This window comes from Pagrus major, chromosome 20 (assembly GCF_040436345.1).
Source record: "Pagrus major chromosome 20, Pma_NU_1.0".
NCBI classification, from domain to species: domain Eukaryota; kingdom Metazoa; phylum Chordata; class Actinopteri; order Spariformes; family Sparidae; genus Pagrus; species Pagrus major.
Window position 1 is genome coordinate 16,761,378 of NC_133234.1, and position 18,717 is coordinate 16,780,094.

The following is an 18,717-nucleotide window of genomic DNA, read 5'->3' on the forward strand; positions in this document are numbered from 1 at the left end:
GATCGTTTTATCACTGTTATACTGAATCAAAATGACACAATGTGGGGTCCCCAAGCTGTGAGACATGTAATACAGTGAATTTTTATATGCTCTATCTATCGATTGGTGTTGTTAGGACCTTATACACAGCACTGTCCCTCCCACATCCAAAGTGAGATAACAGTTTTAGGCGACCGTGGTCATAATATGTATAAACGTCTCTCGTCCCTTTTTTTCAGATGAGGACGAATTGAGGGCACTTTCCTAAATTCCTCTTGGCAGTGTAGTAAACTACAAGATTTCTGGCAGGGGATCTGTGGTGCTTTATCCACATTTAATTTATTTGCCAATGGATCCCGAGATATGCCTTTTTGGCAACCTGTCAAATTCTGGTCATAATATGTATAAACGTCTCTCGTCCCTTTTTTTCAGATGAGGACGAATTGAGGGCACTTTCCTAAATTCCTCTTGGCAGTGTAGTAAACTACAAGATTTCTGGCAGGGGATCTGTGGTGCTTTATCCACATTTAATTTATTTGCCAATGGATCCCGAGATATGCCTTTTTGGCAACCTGTCAAATTCTATTCTTACCCTAATACACCTCACACACTGGACAAAAAACTAACATCTGGCTTTGTCTTCAGTGGGGACGGATACAATCAGCATTCATTCCTGGGTTAAATGACTCCGCAGTATTTACTGGCTCCAGCTCTGATCAGCAGTGATGGAAACACGACACCTGGGTGGACATGCTAATATTCGCCCATTTTTACAGCCCGATGCTATAGTGTGTGTTGGCACGAGTTTGAAAAAGAAACATTAAAAAAAAAACCTGATTTTGTCACTTTATCACGTATGCAAGCCCAGTTTGAAGCATCCTGGGAGAGTTATTTCTTCAGTTTTTCTCAACATTTTGTGTTTTGAAAATAAAATAAACAAAAACAAAAAGGAAAAGGAAAAATTTAGTTCAAGCAATTATTAATAATATTTCTCATAATACTAAAAAATAAGGAGGTAGAGTACCTGTCAATGAGTAAAAATCAAGTAAAGTTTTTTAAAAGCTGACGCAGTTGAGGAGCAGGTTGTGCTGCAGCTCAATAGCAGGAAGACATGTGGTGTATTTTATACAAGGACACAAATTAAACCACAAAGGCAGTGATGACATTCAAGCAACCCCCTGCACTGATGTTGTGTGGTATTTAGCTGAATATGACACTTTCCAGCATCCATCCTTAGGGCGGGCTGGTACATATACAGCACAAAGGGTTAGATGACCTCCCTTGAGGGCCCTTCAGCTGGGCTCTTTGGGACACTGACAGGAACGAGAAGCCAACCAACTGCTAAGCAGCCGTCCTGAGCAAGCTGCTGCCCATTAAAGTGCACACGGTGGATGATGCACTGGTGCCATTTGAGCTGAGTGTCAAGTTTCTTCAAAGCAATGGACTCCATAATAAGAGATTGTTTTAAATATAAAGACACGGCATACATTTGTGTCAGCTAAGCACTTCAGCATGGGGCTTCTGGGAGAAAGAAAAACAGCCCGGTCAGCAGCACTGGAGAAAAGATCAGCCTTGGAGGCTCCTTTGGTTGCACATGGTGTCACTTGGGACAAAAAGCATGACAAAGGTTAAAATAATTCTTTTTTTTCTGTCTATACAGGAATATATTCTATTGATTTACTACAATGATGTGTTGGCATTTTCTATACCTTGAAAAGGAACAGCATTACCAGTCAAGAAAGCAGAAAATATGTACCTGTGCTACATGGATTTATGCTTCTTCTGCCAGATTGTCCTAATATTTGCTCATTGTCTTGTGAATTAGTGAAAATGATCCTCATAATGCAAGTGCAAAAAATCTCTCAGAACCAGTAGACATTTGCAGCCGGTGATTAGGGGTCACATATACGTTTTTGTTTAAAGGGGTCACAAGGTTCAGAAGCGCATTGTGTGTCTTGCTTCTATTCCTTTACAAGGTACATACACAACAATAAGTCTTTGAATCATTTAATAAAAAGGAGTTTAAAAGTCACATTACCAATTATTACAAATCTATGTCTCTTTAGGTTACATGTCACTTAATACAACCACCATATCCTCATTGGTTCATCTCAAGTTGTGACTAGTCTGCTTTGTTGATCATGTTTTAATTAAACTTAATGGTGGACCATGGGCCAAAAGCAAATACCCATTGTGTTAAGATGCAAAATGGTACTTGAGAAAGAGGGAAAAATAAAATTCAGATGATCTATTTTCTAAATGATTTAGTCTATAGTGTTTATGACTTAAGAATTTCCTGAAAATCAGTTTTGCTGGGATAATCTTTTAAAGTTCCTCAATTTGTTTTTTAGCCTCTCAGGGCTTCCGTAGACCCAAGTTCCCTGAATTGACAAACTACCTGAACATATCTAAAGATTTGAAAACACAAAAATATAAAAACATAAAAAAAGATTTCATATCAAAGTAAATGCAATTGATCTTATTTTCTCAGGTTGTCAGGTTTGTGTTGAGACCAGACCTCCTTGACAGCTGAGCTACATTTGTAACAGTATCTTCTTTTCTCCTTTTCATTTATATGACATACAGTCTGACATTCCTGGTGACCATCCTAACTGATTTGTTATGTGCAACTTTGGCTGTTGGCTTTTTCAGTCCCTCTGGTTGCGTCATGATTTCACAAATCTTCTTCTTTAATATCTGTGAATAAAACTGTGAAATTTCATTTAACCTCTATGCATTGCCTCTGGGAGTGTGTAACTCATTACACACACACACACACACACACACACACACACACACACACACACACACACACACACACACACACACACACACACACACACACACACACACACACACACACACACACGTGAATGCTCAGCCTGATTCACTGCTGCCATCTAGTGTAGATTTGTTGCTGAGCTATCAACTTAATATGTATACTTGACATCTCCAACCATTCTTTCAACATTTAGCTAAAGTTAAATGATCATAAATAAGTATTATTTAGAAATTATTACATTTACTTTTAATCAGTGTGGAAAATCGATCTCACTATGAGGGATGCTACTGGTGCTTTTTATCTTGCTTGACAGACACTCAAAAGCAGAAATGTGACAAGTGAAGTTCTCCTAGAAGTGAAATCTTTATTTCAAGCTTCCAAAACCTTTACAGTTAAAAATGTACCAGCATGTCACATCTTCTCATCATCATCATTATCATCATCATCATCATTATCATCACTTGCAGACTTTTTTTTTTTTACCTACACTAATTTACACATCAACAGTTTAAAATGTATCAAAATCTAAAAATCCCCAGTTGTATCTGGAAAACAAGGCAACTCAACACTGTACCCTTCTTGCTTTACAATACTTTGTTTTTTTTAAACACATCTCATACTTATTTTGACAACATACAGTATAGTGCCAGTCTTGTCCGTTTTAACAACAATGACATATGAACAGCAGATGTATTAAATTCAAAAAGAAAAATGAAATGACAATAAAGAAAAAAATAATGTCCATTTCTCTGAAAATATACTGTATAAAGACATTTCCTTCATGAAGTTTGAGGAAGTCTGTAGTCTGGGGTGGATTTGGATGACAGTGAAGCAACCACTTTCGTATAAAACTGGCATCTCTTTTTCCAGATGTCATATGCTGATACTTAGACAGTAAAATATGACAGTAAAATACAGCTTTAAGAGCACAAGGTGCGACAACATTCTTGTATCCAGTTCCATTTTGTGGCTTGAGTTAAATAAATAGAGGTTTGATTTGTATGTAAAAAGGCATATGTTAAAAACGTGTGAGAAAATGAAAATGGAGTAAAATAAAGAGGCTCTTTTATTATAATCAAAGGTTGCCAGTGAGGGCTGAGTCCATGAGGTCATCATCTTCATTCCTCATATATATTGGACTGGGCCGTTGTTGACGCTCTGAACCCATCATGGACAAAGATGAATCTGAAGCCGAGATGGGTGACCGCGACCAGCTGTCTGCTTTTATTGGATGCGAGGATGGCCCCATAGACATAGATGACTTCTTTTTCTCTTTATCCCTGTCTCGATCGCGGTCTCTGTCCCTCTCCCGCTCCCTCTCTTTCTGCTTTTTCTTCTCCTTCTTGTGTTTCTTGTGCTTCTCCCCTGAGCTGAGGGGAATGGAGCTCATGTAGTCCTGGGGGGGAAGAGGACGAATGGTCTGGTCGTCGTCTGAGCTGGGGCTGTTCTGGTGGGACTTCTCGGCCACTGAGCTACTGCCTGACTCGCTCTCACTGTCATGGTTGAGTGGGGTGTATCCTGGTGAGCGGCTGTGGCTCGGGGAGGAGCGGTCATGCTTGGGAGTAGAGCCACTGAAGAGGGGGGAAGCTTTGAGGCTAGAAATCTGGGGACGCATAGAGTCACTAGATCCGTCCCCAGCTTTCTGAAGGGTCACTTTGGCCTTGATGCTTGGTGAGCCGCCATCAGGTTTGCTAATGATAATTTTGGCCAGACCGGTCGTACTCACCCCTCCTGTTTTTGGGTCCATCAGCTTTTTATCTCCACTGTTCCCCCCTGAAACAGACACTTTAGCTTTTGCCTCTTTATCCGACTTTTCACGTTTATAATCCCCGCTTTGGGAGGACAAGGCATGCTTGGAAGGACCCATGTTTGAAGATCCACCGCTGGGAACATTTCCAGGACCACCACCACCACCAGGAGCCGATCCCGAACCAGTTCCACCTACTGGAGGCCCAACCTCACATCCATCCTCACCCACTCCTCCTCCACCTACACTCTTAAGTTTGTCTATGACTGCTGTAAGCGAGGGTTTCTTGTTCCGACTGGGAGACTTCCCTTTGGCATTGGGGTTATTTGCATTGTTCTGACCAGCCCCTCCGCCGCCCCCACTTCCTCCACTTCCTCCCCCTCCACCACTGCCTCCACCTCCACTTCCTCCTCCTGCTCCTCCTCCTCCACTTCCACCTCCACCACTCCCATACTGAGACTGGGAGCCCCCTGAGAAGTTCATGGAACCAGAGGATGAGGAGGAGCTTGAAGATGAGGAAGAAGATGAGGAACCAGAGGAGGAGCCCCCACCCATTGGCTTCTGGGAGCCCATGCCTCCACCAGAGGAAGACTTGGACCCTCCAGAGCTGCCACCTCCTGAACCCATTGGCGATTTCGCCTTGGATGAAGGAGGGGTTCCTGGAACCTGGGACTGCTGCATTTTCAAAGGGGAGGACAATTTGTCACCAGAGCTACTGGAGCGGGAGTGAGAAGGGGAGATATTAGGTTTTATGTTGGGATTCATAAGAGACCCTGAAGGCTTGCCCCCCTGAGTCTTTACTTTACTACCACTTCCTATTCCACTCCCACTACCTCCAGGCCCTGACAGCCCATGTTTGGTGATTGGGGAGGATCCTGGTTTACCAACACCCATTCCTTGGGAGGAACCTTTAGACTGGGATGGCCCACCTCCACCCCCTATTCCCGCACTCCCTGGCTTGGAGCTGTTGCCTTGTGTCGTGGAGCCTTCCTTTGACTTGATCTTCCCAGAGGAAGAGGAGTGGGAATGATGGCTTTTGCTGCTGCTGGTTCCCCCGGCTCCTCCTGTGCTGCTTGTGGCTGAGCTGCTTGAGGTGTAGCCACTATGGGAAGAGGTTTTCCCTCCAGTTATAGTTCCTTTTGCGATTTGAATAGTGATTTTGGGAATTGGGGGTGTGGCACCACCGGGAGGGGTTTGGGAGCGTCCTGAACTACCAGGAGACTTGGAGCCTCCTCCACTTATGCTTCCTCCAGAGCCTGAACCACCACTAGGAGGTGTGTACGGTCGTCCCCCTGAGCTGTGAGAGGGGGACTTCCCATCAGGGTCTAGCTTTTTGCGTTTGGGAGGCTTTTCTTTAGACTTTCCCTCACTGGATGGGGTCCTGCTACGTTTGACTTGTTTACCCTCTGTTGAACTGCTCCCCATCCCTGTCCCAGAACTGCTCCCTCCGCTACCCCCATTCTCATCCTTTGGCCGCATAAGTCCCTGTTGCTGTTTAACTTTGGGTTCTGTACTTTTAAAGTCACTGCAGGCTCCTCCGAGCCCCATTATGAGGGGGCTCTGGGACCCTCCGCCATGTGTGTCTCCCAGATCAGGAGCTTGCCCCATAAGTGGTTTACCACCACCACTGTTGCCTCCAAAAACTATCCCCATATCAAAAGGGTCCTTCAGTGAGGGCTCTGGGGTGCTCTGTCCATGTGGAGTGGGATTCTGAGGTGTTCCAGATGGGGTATTCTGCTGGCTACTTCCCCCAAAACCCTTCACCAGGTCAAGGTCTCCATCAGCACTTGGAGAGCTGTCATCAAAGTAGTTCTGGGAGAAGCCACCACCTGAGGTCAGAAGGTCAGGGTTGAAGTCAGCAGCATCAGGGAAGAAGTTGGTGGAAGAAGAATCGCTGGTGGGAGTGGCCGCAGTTGCAGCTGCCTCAGCTATCAGGTCAGCAGCATCAGTAAAAGGATTCTCATTGCTGTTGGTATTGAAAATATCTGCTGAGTCAAACACTGCGCTGCCCTGACCTGAGCTGGAGGAGTCACGGATGGGGGTACCTAGTGGGCCTCCATCATCCCCACCACTGCCCATGGGATGCTGCCCATGGCTGCCTTTGCCTGTCTGCTCGGGCAAATCTGACAAGATTTCTGTGATATCAGGTCCGATACTATCAGAGCTAGAGAGACGGACCATACGAGGTGGTACAGCACCTGGCGGTTGCTGTTGCTGAGACTGGACATGAGACTGTGAATAAGGCATGCTGGGGCCAGAGGGTGGTGTTCCACATTGGCTAGGTGCTGGAGTGATGCTATGAGGTGTGTCTAGGCCATCACCAGTCAGGTTAACATCAAAGATAGAATTTTGAGATGCGTCCACATCCATTGAGAGGAGCTCACGGTGGAAGTCATCCTCGTGGGTGACTTGATGGTGCTGGTGGTGCTGTGGCATCGAAGATCCCTGTTGCGATTTCATACCTAAAACACCACCTCCACCACCTGCTGCAGTACCGGGCAACATGCCACCCTTTTCTGTCCCCCGCGGGCGCTTCTTCTTCCCTTTGGTGTTACCTCCAGGACAGGTTCCACCCATGCCGTCTGTCCGTGGGGAGCCTGATGAAGAATTCTGCCTCTCTAATGGACTAGAACCATACAGTGTGGCAAAATCTTGTGTGGGGTTGTCCTTCAACAAGTTCATCAACATAGGGTGATTCTTGGTGTTGCTGGCAGGGGAGGATGTTGGGGGTGGAGTTTGGTGGGGTGCTGGTGCATTCTGGGAGCTGGGACTTCCAGTTATCTGTAAAAGACTTGTCAGTATGGGATTCTGGGTGACTTTGTTGTAGTCATCTGCGTGGCCTTGACCGGCCTGCTGTTGTTGCTGATGTTGTTGCTGCAGCTGTTGCTGTCCAGCCACCCCTCCTTGAGTTGGACACTCTCCTCCTTGGGATTGCCTCTCTGTTCGGGACATCCCAAAGAGAGAAGTAATTGGACCTGCAAAATTAGGTCCCCCAGGCGGCCCTCCTCCAGTAGGTGTGTTGCCCCCTGTGAGCCCAGGCATTCCCATAGGGTTAGTTCCATCGCCTCCTGCCATGCCTGTCATGTAGGAGGGACTACCAGAGGGTGGCAGGTTATTCTTCACCATGATCTCCACTGTCTGTGCGATTAGTGAGAGGGCGGGAGTGTCTGCCTGGATGGTCTCTGCTTTCCTCCGAATGGCCCGCATGGTTACAGGGATGGACATGCATCTATGAGGAGGAGGAAACAATCAGCACAAAAAATATACTGTCCACATTTATGCATTCAAAAGGAATTGGTAATCTTACCTCTGGACCACTTTGGTTATGAATTCATCAGTGCAGATCAGAGCATCTGACAGTCCTTTATATAGCTTGCAGGATACTTGTCTGGAGTCAATCACTTCCATGACAACTACAGGAAGGAAATCAGATGGGACATATGACTCAGATAAGCAAAAAACTGAAGTAATATCAACACATGCTGGATTACTGAGATTTTGTAAAAGTGAGCGCTCACCACAGACTAATGACTCATTGACTGGATGCTGGAAAGAGACGCTGAAACTCGAGTCAGTAAGAGGACACACTTCAAACTGCAACAGGCCTGCACTGTCTGAGGGTACAAGAGCAAAGATGCCAAACTTGTCAAATGTAATTTAATACATCAGACACAAAAAAAGAGTGCATATCATTGATTGACCAAACACAGCAAGTCAGATGCCAGATAATTGCCTTCTTTGATAGAGGTTCGTCTCACACAGCTCCCAATCAAGTTGTTATAGGCTGCCTGGTGCCGGATGATATCCAACAAGAGTGGCACTTGTGCTGGGTGGCGGAAGGGGATCTTTGAAACCAGTGCTCCTTGAAGAGAATGACCATCTTGCACTGGGGCATCACCATTAAGGAAGTAACAGTGTGCCTGATCTGGCAATACCTGTGAAAGCATAAAGGCATTGGTTTTCTTTCACAAACAGTGAAGTCAATGATTTCCCCTTTCCAGACCATTAATGCAGCTGTCTTTCATTAACATCAAAGCACAATCTGAAGTCATTGATGTATTTGCTGAATGACAAGAAATTACTGCTCACAGAATAAAAGTGCATGTTGTGTGAGGGCGGCGGCGTGGAGATGCCCTCCTCCAGGACCTGGAGCTGGCTCTGGACAATTAACTGGTAGAGAGGTGAGAGGCTGGGCGAGCTCTCAAACACTGGGATCGCTGTGAAAAAATGGAGAGAGGTTGAAGCCCAGATTATCAAACAAACGAGCACGATCCTTTCAGTACATATTTAAGACTTGAAATGTTCTCACAAGTAGCATTGCCCAGCCTCTGAATGAAGGACAGTGAGAAAGGCATGGGGCGGTTCATCTTGAGGAAAAAACAAGCTGGCAGGTCCACACAGTTGGAGTTGGTAACAGTGGAAAAGGAAGGCGTCCTGAAATAGACCAAAAATAAATTAATCAGCCATCTCTCTCCTTTCTCTGCAGTGGAACACTAAAATAAACCACAGATGATTGCCTAATTATGCCAAAAAGTGCTTAAGTCTTTTCTTTTGCATGCTGATATATTTTACTGTGTTTTTTTTGTGTCAAGTTCCCTGATAAAGAGAGGCACACTTTCTTACCCCTTGTTGTCCACTGGATGGGATCCAGTGATCAGTGGAGCGATTGGAAGCTTGTAGACGGCGGAGGTTCCCTCAATTGTCACAGAAACACTGACACCCAGAGAACGTGGAACTGTAAAGATTATCCAAGTGTCCACACAAGGAGAAGAGTGACAGAGGTCACACAAGGTTAGTCACAGTCCTTCAGCAAATCATATGGTTAGTGGCTAATGTACATTTGTGAATTCAGCCACTTCCTTTGTCCACTTACCACTGTTGTCTGTTAAGTTGAGCTGTGAGCCGGTTCCCTCCTCAAATATGTCATAAGGAGACACGTAACACTGAAGAGTAACGAGATGGCCACCACTCCTGGCTGTCAGCAAGCCCACACTGCCATGAAGAATAGTCTCCACTGTATTAGCATTGGTTGCTAACCTAGAAAACACACACATCAATTAGTAATCATTGCATTACGGATACGGATACTTTTGGGTTTTACTCCCAATTATTAATTCATCCAACAAGTTAAAAAAAATATATTTTACCAGGTACACTAATTCATTACATAGGTGACTGAATGACACTGACTGATCACAATGCAGCTTAAATAATAAAATGTTAAACCAGCTTCTGTTACATCTTTTTCATACAGCTGGTTAAACTACTAACCAGGAGATGAGAGGCCTCTGTCACTAGCTCTAAACTAATGGAATCTTGAGATCATTATTTCTAAAATCCACTCTACTGTTAGCTTCATCAATATCACAGCCCTAAAAACTAGTAGATACTACTAAGTATAATCTACAAAGTAAAAACAGAGATTACGTCAATTTACCTAAACATGTGCATCATCTTGGTGAGATCAAGCTCCAAAGACTGTAGGGCAATATACATCTTGGTTTTCAGCTTACTGGAACACATGAAGAAAGATAAGACAATAAGACAACAATAACAATCATAGGGTCATGTGGCATTTGTGTCTTCACTGCCTTTGCCCATTTGAAGCAGTCAACTATACTTACACAAAACTATGAATGAAAACTAAATTTACTTTTTTATTATAACAACTATTTAATTGAGGGAAATTAATGTTTTGTCATTCACAGATCAACTTACTTGTCCCCAGGGAGCTTGTACAGTTCTACCAGTCCTTTCAGATGTTTGGAAAACTCTTCAAAGTTCTTCTCGCTGATGTGAAGTAGGATGAGACATGATTTAGACCACTTTCAGACACCTGCATTATTCAACTAAACACACAAAAGACCCCTACACTATATAGGTTGTTATTATATGAGAGTCTAAAGTGAAGTGTGTGTTTTTCTTCTCACCTTAGATGCTGAATCAGCTCAGGACAACTCTGTGACGAACAAATAAAGAAAAGATAAATTAAAAAAACACTTCTGAGGAAGCTTTTACCTATGAATGGAATTAATAACAGATAGTAAGGGTAGTAAGCCATTTGAAGAGAACCATTTGAATTAAGGAGCCATATGGAAGTGACAGTAAACTAACCGTGGGATTTTCTCCCTGATGAGCCACCTTGACGTCCACTAGCTGGCCATTGGTGTCCAGCTGCACCTCCACATAAAACATGTCTGATGTGATGTAACACTCTGTGCCTGATGGGCTGAGGTGAGAGCCCAGCCTGTTCAAAACATGGTAAAAAAAAAAAAGAGGGAAAAAAAGAACACAACATAGATGAATTTGTCATTTTAAAAATGTTTACCAACCATTTTGAATATAATTTATTTATTCTTGCAAATCTTGATGCCAGAAAGCAACAGACACAAGGATAATATTGTAATACAAGTATATTCCTAACCTTGAAAACCTGTTATAATCCAGAAATTTTCCAACCTTTCAAGACTTTGTACAGACCCTGGTGTGTGTCTTTCTCTCATTTCTAGATGAATTATAATAAATAATCCTAAAATCATCAACCTGAACACTTTTCATCCTCCATCAGCTTCAAGTTCCTGTATTTTGGATTAACTTTGGAACCAATCATAGTTTGGAGAGACCAGGTGAGAGAGTGATACAACATTATCAAAAGAGGAGGAACTCACATGTTTTGCCGAGCAATGGATTCTAGACGATCCGTCATGGAGGGCAAAGATGAGACTGAAAAAGAAGGCAGAGGAGAACAGGAAATTTTTAATAAAAACATTTCATATAAGAAGACTATGCTATAAAATTTTCTTTAATATCTAAGTGGAAAGTCAACAGATGATTGGTTGTAAGAAAATTCCTTTATATAATTAGTATCCCCTATAGCAGACTTGTCAGTACCACTGGCACTTCTTATCAAAATTGTCTTGAATGTTCAGCAGTTAATTTCAGTGTAATTACAGTTGAGTTTCGCCTGTCTTGCGATGGAAAGTAACACATTCTGATGGAAAATGCTCTGCTCTCCCTTGTGTTTCTGTCCTTTGATTTGACAGTCTCACCTTTCAGCGCTCTCTGTAGGGTCTCCAAGCAGGTGAGCAGGAGCTGGTGACCCGCCGCATTCATCACACCGCGTTTCTCCTGGGACACAGTGTGAAGATCAACAGAGAAATTAGATAATAGCTGGAAGAAGATAAAAGTGCCTTATCAACAAGATCTGGTGTTACGGTTTGCTTTTCATTGGCTTAATCAGCATGGTGGGTAAGACATTTAAATGTCACTACTATAGTTTCACCGGCACAGCAGGTAAGTTCTCCGAGTAAAAACTTGTTAGTGCAATTAAGTGATTAATTGCCTTAAATGTGTAAAGAATAGGTTGGTAGGGAGACTCTCCTGTGGGTTCTTGAGCTAATGCAAACCTACTTCTTTCCTTTAACAGCTTGTTCTTGCAAGCTATGTGTTTTATCTTGCCCTGCTTGCTGTCTGTTAAATTTTGCCTCATCAGTTCAGGTCTGACCACAGCATCTGTTACAGACCTTCAGGCAATCTACAATAGTGAAACCTGTGACAGGTTTTAAGAGGTGCTTCTTTTTATAATTCAAACAGATGGTTTTCTCTCAGAAAAGGATGACTCTTCCTCACCATGGCCTGACGCACAACCTTGCAGGTCTCCTGCCATGGCCGTGAAGCATTGTGTTTGGCGTGGAGCCTCTCCAGCAGAGCCGCCATTCGATTCTGCTTCTCTGCCTCTGAAAAAAGATGGAAACAACGAAAACACAAGTTATACACACTTAATGTACTAATTCTGATTTCCCTGCCAGTCCTTCTTAGAGCAACAATATGTAACTTTCTGAAGAAAGATGTGTGATTGTTGAGTCTCGTCCCCAGTTGTCAAATACTGACACTTTGGGTTGCCAAAAGACACAAGTCCCCAACCAAAAGATGAGACTTAACAATCAACCATCTTTCTCCATAAACTTACACATTGTTGCTTTGTATATGGGAGGTGATCTGTGTGCAGGGCTAAATGCAGATACCAGTGCTTTGCCTTTTAAAACATATAAAACAAAATGGAACAACCTGAACACCCTGTCTTGAAAGCGATTAATCATTGCTTTTGACGTTTACAGGTTTACAATATCTTCACGACATCTCTATAGATGATCTAATTACGCCATACCAACACAACTGTAACTGAGTGAGCATTCATCATCCACAGGAGCTATTCTGACCAATATTGAGAGAATATAAACAACTGTAAAACAAATAACCAACAATCTTACGACATGGGTTCGTAATGTATGTATGTTCTATATGAAGAAATTTCTTTTGTCTTTGCTGATGCATTCAGCTGTAGACAAAATACACTCTGTTACCAGTTTGCATAAAACAAGCAATAAATGATCATACAAGTATCTAAAAAACAGATCACTCTAAAACTAGTTTCTACAAAAACTGAACATTATATCCTTCATGACAGCAGTATTTATGCAAGATTGTCTTAGACTGCATTAGTTTTAGCTAGGTGTAAGCTATAAACTGACAACTTAATGACAAAGTTAATAAGATCATTTTTTGTTCATGATAATAGATTTTGGTCAAATTTACAGTTCAGTTAATCAGGTAAAACTGAGAGCAAGGATCTTTGTCATTTAAAGTAAGTCTAAACTACACATTTTTCCTAAGTGATGTATATTTAGGGTCGACATGATAAACAATAAATCATGACAATTTACTCCACATTTGTATTGAGTGAAATGTACCAAATCAAATGCACCAGGTCCGCACAGATAGTCCAGTTCACATTAATATCTTACTAGCATCCCTGAAAACTAAAACTTATTAGAGACATCAATGAGATTTGTCATGATTGCAAACAAAAAAACAAGTAACACGACTTCCCGAAAAACTGGCAAATCAGCACCACATACAACACCACACTGTGTCAAAAATACACAAGATGTCAACAAAACGGAGGCTAATGTATTGTTATCATAATCTGTCATTATGAGCCAACACAGTGCTACAACTTCTTAGTTAACTCTGGGCATCCGAGCCGACAACGACTTTTTTTGTGCAACACTGCTGTCAGAATAGCAGAACATTTATAAGGTGCCAGTAAATTATTTTTAAGAGAGCTCTGAATGGTCAAGAACAAAGTTGATGTTAGCGAGTTGCTCACGTTAACTATTAGCTAGGAGCTAGCTGCTACTTTCCCAAACACAACACCCAGCCCAGTGCCAACAACTCGCGTTTCACGAGTGTGTGTAATATAATTTTAACCAAACACGTCTACGTATAAACACCTCACATATCATTAATATACTTAAAAATAAATATTTTACGCTAACGTACATAACGCTAGTTAGTTGGCTCAGTTAGCTGTTAGCCGCCGTTAGCCTCGGTCGTGAACCAGATCATTTTAACAACAAAAAATCAGTACGCTAAACAAAATTAAATCTCGGGTCTTGCTCTTACCTGTTGCCTCTTCGGGTTTAAGCCGATCTCCATGAGTCTGATTCCCTGCTTGCTGAACCGAGAGAGACAGCTCTCTCGCAGGGCTACCGCTCTGCATAGCAACACCAGGCCCCGCCGCCATTGTCCCCCGGTGGTTGCCGTTTCAGTTTCCCCGCTTCGGTTTCCGTGCTTCGCCATCCGGGCTTCCGTACTGTACCACACCCGTAACCAAGGTGAGTGAGACACGCTTTTCTCGTGCATCATTTGTTTCCACTTCACACTTTAGTTGAGCTCAGGTGCAGCTAACTTCATCTTTAGCTCCACAGGAATATTTTTGTGGAGTTATTCAGCTGTGCAGCTATTTTAGTCGGACGCTAATGACGTTTTCATTTAAAAAAAAATGGATTCAAAATGTTTTTGATTTGTTAGCATCTTTATTTCTGATTATTTTGCTAGCATCATTTAAGGAGAAGCATGCCATGTGCCTTCATTTCTTCTCATGTGAAACTCAAATCCCTTGACTTGACAGCTTCAAATAAAAGACAATGTCTGATGAAGACTCCAGATGGCGTCCGATCGCCGTAAGTAAATGATTCATGATTTGCCAAGAGAAACTAATAGCCAAAATCCAAATGAAGATTGAAATATTCATGTTAATCGACTTCAGAGACAGAATAATGCGGTTTTAACATGGTGATTCCTTTTCCTGCAATTTGTAGGCCTACCTTTTTTTAGGCTACTCTCATTTATAAAGCAGTCGCATGAAGCAATAGATAATTAAGCAGTAGATAAAGACATTTTTAAACAGCAAACGCAGCCATGCGCTGCGCAGGCAACCGCACACACGCATGCACACACACCTGAGCCTATTGTACAGCTGAGCCTGTGGCAATGAGTGCTCTCTGGGGAGGATTTTCCCACCAACCATTGTGACCTGCCTAAGAGAGGGAGCAGGAGTGTGTGCATGAATACATGTGCATTTGTGCATATGCAAAGATATATTTGTGAACATGAAAAAAACACACACACACACACACATACACATACATACACACACACACACACACACACACAGGAGATAGCTATAGACAGCAGTGGAGATGGAGAGGGAGCAGATTGGCATCGTCTGAGACAGTAGACAGACCCACAGATAGACATGAGAAAAGAGGGGAGGTGCCGCTATGTAATTGATGTGCCCACCAGGAGCTTTAGCTGGCTGCCTGGCATGGAAGAGGAGGTGGGCACCGCTGCCAAGACAGCAGTAGGAGAAAGGAAAGGGAGGCACGGGCCTTGGGGAGCACAGTAGCGGGCTGAAACCATGCCCATCAATCAGAGGCTAGTTCACCTTGCCATGCCAAGCGGGACCCCCCTCTGTGCCGAGGGAAGGGGTGGCACAGGGAGCGAGGCTGGCACGGCTGCTAAACCTTCCCTAATCCTCCTGGTGGGTGTATCAGTGCCACGTCCGAATGGCAGCAGAGTGGACGGAGCCAGACATGAGGGAAAGAAAAGAAAGTTCAGCCCCTATTCTGAAAGAGGTGTCACTGCATGTTGTTAACATCCTGATGTATAAATGTTAACATTAGTTCAAGTAATGACTAAAAAATTCAACAACTTCTCATAAAAAAGGTGGGTTAGAGGCTATCACATTGACCACAAAGGCTATCTTGCCCACTCTTTTGACGTTCCTCATGCTCTCTTGTCTGTGGCTTTGGAAATTTTTCAACAAAATTAGACCGATATGTCTATTAAATGTTGTGCTATATATGCTGTATGAATTCTGTGAACCTCATCTTATGTAAAGAAGAAGTGGATGGCTAACACCAAAACATACCGAGCTCAGTTCGCAAAAAAACAAACAAACTGTGAATTCATATTTTTAATTATTAGTACGGAAGCCCTAAGAGTCAAGATTCAATTCAAGATACTTTATTGTCATCGTACTTCTGTGCAAAACAACAACACAACAAAACGGAAAACAAAATGTTTTTACGGGAATACAGAGGAAATAACATTATTTTCTTTGCTTCAGTTTTCCCGTAATAACAAGTCAAACTGTATGTAATCCTCGAGATCAAGAGATATTTATGTCATTATCACGGAATAAACAAATGTTGTTTTCCACAAAAAACAGTCTAATTTTCTCAGAAGATGTTCAGAGAAAACAATCATATTTTATGTCGTTATCACGAAATAACAAATGTCGTTTTCTCGAGATAATGTGATAAATGAATATGTTTACCTTGTGATCTCGAGATATGCAACATAGCAGTTTAGGTTCCGTATATTAGGGCTGGGCGATGTAGCCTTGAAATTATATCTTGTTTGGCTATAACGAGATATACAATACAAATCTTGATATTTTGACATGTCAAAAGCACTTTATAAATGCTGGGACCAGGGATGGGATGACTATTGATGCTCTCACAAAATATCAACACAATGAGATTTCTCATCAATAATCATCAGTAATGGTGATATCATGCCTAAGTGGGTAAAGACGAGTACTAGAACAAGTAAAACAGTCTGGTAAGTTCAGAAAATGACATCACTTTACTGTGATGCTGCCTTTAAAACCGGGAAGAGACAACACCTATGCCATATCACAATATAATGATATCCAAAATCTAAGATGATAAATAGTCTTATATCACAATAAGGATATATTGTGAATATATTGCCCAGCCCTAATATAAAAAAGAAAAGATTAGCGCATACGCACACCGAGATATAAACACTATGTGGACGATAGTGTTGATAATGTATACGCACCTCCATACTGGGCACAGATACATACATACTCAAGTATACATCAAACTGATTGTTCTCTTTATATTGTCAGAATCTTGTGTTGTTGGAGGAGATGCCTGTGTAACGTCTCTACAAACACACGTACTACATTTCCTCTGCATGTTTCCAGTTTTAACACAGGGGATGGAGACGTGTGAACAGCTTGGCAACCTTATTGAGAGCTTTGAAGTTGACTACCCTCCTTTTTCACCGTCTCTCTAGGTGAACTCACATTTTACCTGCTGTGAATAAAGATAGCCTATTTGATGCATACATGCCTGCGTGGCTACCAGACAAATCAACCAACACAATGCAAATAACAAATTTGCTATATGGTTCTTCGTTGCAGTTTCATTAAGCCGAGCCTTGTACGAACGTGCCAAACAAAAGGAATAGCACGAGCCGTTTGCTTTGCACCTATCATACAAGTTTGAGATCAGTGAGCCCGGAGGCTGGAAACGGTCCAGAAAACAGTGAAGCATTATCAGGACACAGTTTCTGCTTCTTTGGCACCGAGTGCCTTGAAGTGCAAGGGCAGCTGGGAAGACTAGCTGGGAGGGTGGTAGAGGGAGGGGAGAGCGGGAGACAGAGGGAGAGGGAGAGAGAAAGGAGGGGTCGGCCCTATAGGACCATTTGTGATGAGGCTCATTTGCACAACGGCACTTAATTGGCTACAACAATTAATTAATGTGTTGGAAAGTTGGCACAAAAAGTTCATTTAAGAGGGTTTTAATAAGCAATTAGGGAGAAGTAACCAGTGAGGTAGAAGAAGGCACGAAAAAAGATGCTGAAAACTCTGAAAGTATAAACTCCAGCTAGGACTCTTTGGGAATAATGTGCCATATCTGGAAACCAGGATGTGGTTTGCTATTATGGGTAGTTACCGCGCATCCCATTGTGAGCACTGATGACATTAAGATACATTATTTTTACCCCATACTTTTACAAACCCAACTGTTCATGGCACCCACTTTCCAAAAACAGCGTTGTCTCCTCTCCCCTTCATTCCCCCTCCCACTGTCTGCCTCCCTCTCTCTTTCTCACTCTGTGTATGAAATATCGCATGACTAATGAGTGGAGCAGGTTGAAATCCTGGGGAAGATGTCCTTGGAAGACGAATGCATTTTCAGCAGAATAATTAACTTAATTAACAAATTCACATGCATATTCATCAGCCTATTAATGTCTCCTCTGCGCGGCTTGATGAGCAGTGGGGTAATAACCATCTCATTTGCATAGCCTGTTCACACGACTCCCCGTTTAAAGACAAAATAAGGGAAAGGAAGAGCACAGGAGAGAAATTGGAAAAAGGAGACAACAAATAGAAAACAAGGGAGAGGCGCAGCGGGGTGACATGCCGAGGTGAGGAAGTGACGTGGGCTGGTTGGAAATAGGCTAACAGTTTATCTGACGGATGGGTGACACGAGGAGGGACGGCGAACATGAGCCCCAACAGATTGACTCCATCTCTCTCCTTTCTCCTTCTCATCCCTCCAGTCAACCTTGCAAACCGTCTTCCCCCCTCCTGCTGTTCCATCATCACCATTTGCTTGCATCCATGCCATCCCTAAAAGCAGAAATTAGTGCATTTTCTTTTGGCTCTTTAATGACCATTTTAGAGTTATTTCCAAGTAATACCACCCCTCAGATGTTTATCTTGCTAAATTGTTCCTATACCATTCACATGATCATATCAGCGTGCCCTCTCTTTCAGTCTGTCTCTTTCTCCCCTTCCTACACTCTCTCAGGGGGAATCTTCTTGGCATTGCTCCACTCCTTTCTTCTCCACTGCCAGGCTGCTGCTGCTGCCGTCTCTACTCTGTTACCACTGTCTGCACACAACCTGGTGCTCCTAGCAACGCCACCTCTCTCACATACACTCCACATGGCGGTCCGAATGCCACGCGCATCTGCGTGTCTGCGTGTGCGCCTGCTAAGCACACACACCTCATGTTTACTGTGGGTTTATTGCCACTCT

General features: G+C 42.9%; 1 protein-coding gene across 1 annotated transcript; it reads right to left on the minus strand.

The window, feature by feature from the left end:
• Nucleotides 1-3,105: 3,105 nt before the first annotated feature.
• Nucleotides 3,106-14,133, minus strand: med1 (mediator complex subunit 1). Its single transcript, XM_073489677.1, has 16 exons — nt 13,974-14,133; nt 12,138-12,244; nt 11,558-11,636; nt 11,177-11,231; nt 10,623-10,755; nt 10,439-10,467; nt 10,227-10,298; nt 9,946-10,020; nt 9,382-9,545; nt 9,132-9,243; nt 8,818-8,942; nt 8,598-8,725; nt 8,242-8,443; nt 8,027-8,122; nt 7,816-7,921; nt 3,106-7,737 (listed from the first exon to the last, which is right to left on the minus strand). The coding sequence occupies exons 1-16, from the start codon at nt 14,092-14,094 to the stop codon at nt 3,837-3,839; spliced, it is 5,505 nt and encodes a 1,834-aa protein (XP_073345778.1). The 5' UTR covers nt 14,095-14,133; the 3' UTR covers nt 3,106-3,836.
• Nucleotides 14,134-18,717: the final 4,584 nt, after the last annotated feature.

Bases quoted from the DNA above. Each gene is read 5' to 3' on its own strand.
- med1 (XM_073489677.1), bottom strand. From the start codon at position 14,094: ATGGCGGCGGGGCCTGGTGTTGCTATGCAGAGCGGTAGCCCTGCGAGA. The intron at 11,637-12,137 runs GTGAGGAAGAGT...ACTGTGTCCCAG, and splicing joins AGGTTGTGCGTCAGGCCATG to GAGAAACGCGGTGTGATGAA. The intron at 8,123-8,241 runs GCAATTATCTGG...TTGTACCCTCAG, and splicing joins ACGAACCTCTATCAAAGAAG to ACAGTGCAGGCCTGTTGCAG.